This window comes from Glycine max, chromosome 2 (genome assembly GCF_000004515.6).
Source record: "Glycine max cultivar Williams 82 chromosome 2, Glycine_max_v4.0, whole genome shotgun sequence".
In the NCBI taxonomy this organism is placed as follows: domain Eukaryota; kingdom Viridiplantae; phylum Streptophyta; class Magnoliopsida; order Fabales; family Fabaceae; genus Glycine; species Glycine max.
Genome location: NC_016089.4, coordinates 10,856,485 through 10,857,091, shown reverse-complemented (window position 1 = coordinate 10,857,091; position 607 = coordinate 10,856,485). Strand labels below are relative to the sequence as shown.

General features: G+C 35.4%; 1 protein-coding gene across 1 annotated transcript in view; it reads right to left on the bottom strand.

Moving 5' to 3' along the window:
- Positions 1-607, bottom strand: part of LOC100792453 (amino acid kinase superfamily protein) — a 5,349-nt gene that overhangs the window by 3,642 nt on the left and 1,100 nt on the right. Inside the window, exon 3 of the mRNA NM_001255484.3 lies at positions 261-358. Coding sequence (NP_001242413.2) covers positions 261-358 — 98 coding nt within the window. The remainder of the gene's footprint in view (positions 1-260; positions 359-607) is intronic.

Genomic DNA, 607 nt, shown 5'->3' with positions numbered 1-607 from the left:
ATTCCCCCTCCCCCCCTTCCCCCCCCTACCACCACCACAAAAAATTAATCTATAACATCAGCATATAAACTGAATTTGAAAACAAAAGATTTTGGGTTTCATTGTGAATTTCAGGACTAAGTTTGCTAGTATAAACTTGGGTGTGGACAAGAAGTTATTTCCCAAGTGCCAGCTGCACTGATATAACAGTCAAAATTTCACACCTGTCTTTACAACCTCAACAATCAAAATGAAGAGAGATCTTGCCAACAATTACTTACAGATATTCGGGTAGCAACAAAGCCACCTTTGACAAGAGGTTTATTCAGTTGCCCCTTGTGGACACCAGATTTGCTAGCTTGGAAGTGCCCAAAAGAACCTGAGAGCACCACAGGTTTAAGAACAAAAAATTGTTAATTTTGTTAACTCCATCCATCCAAGGCAACAGAGAATATCATATCTATAACAGTTTTTTTTTAAAAATAATTTATAACAATTAATAGATTACAAACATCAAATTGGTCTTCCATTTACAAATACATCAAATTGATTCTCCAAATATATATGTGCCATCAAATTGGTCCTTGAAGGACAATTCGAATGACATTAATTATCATTGGAGGATTAA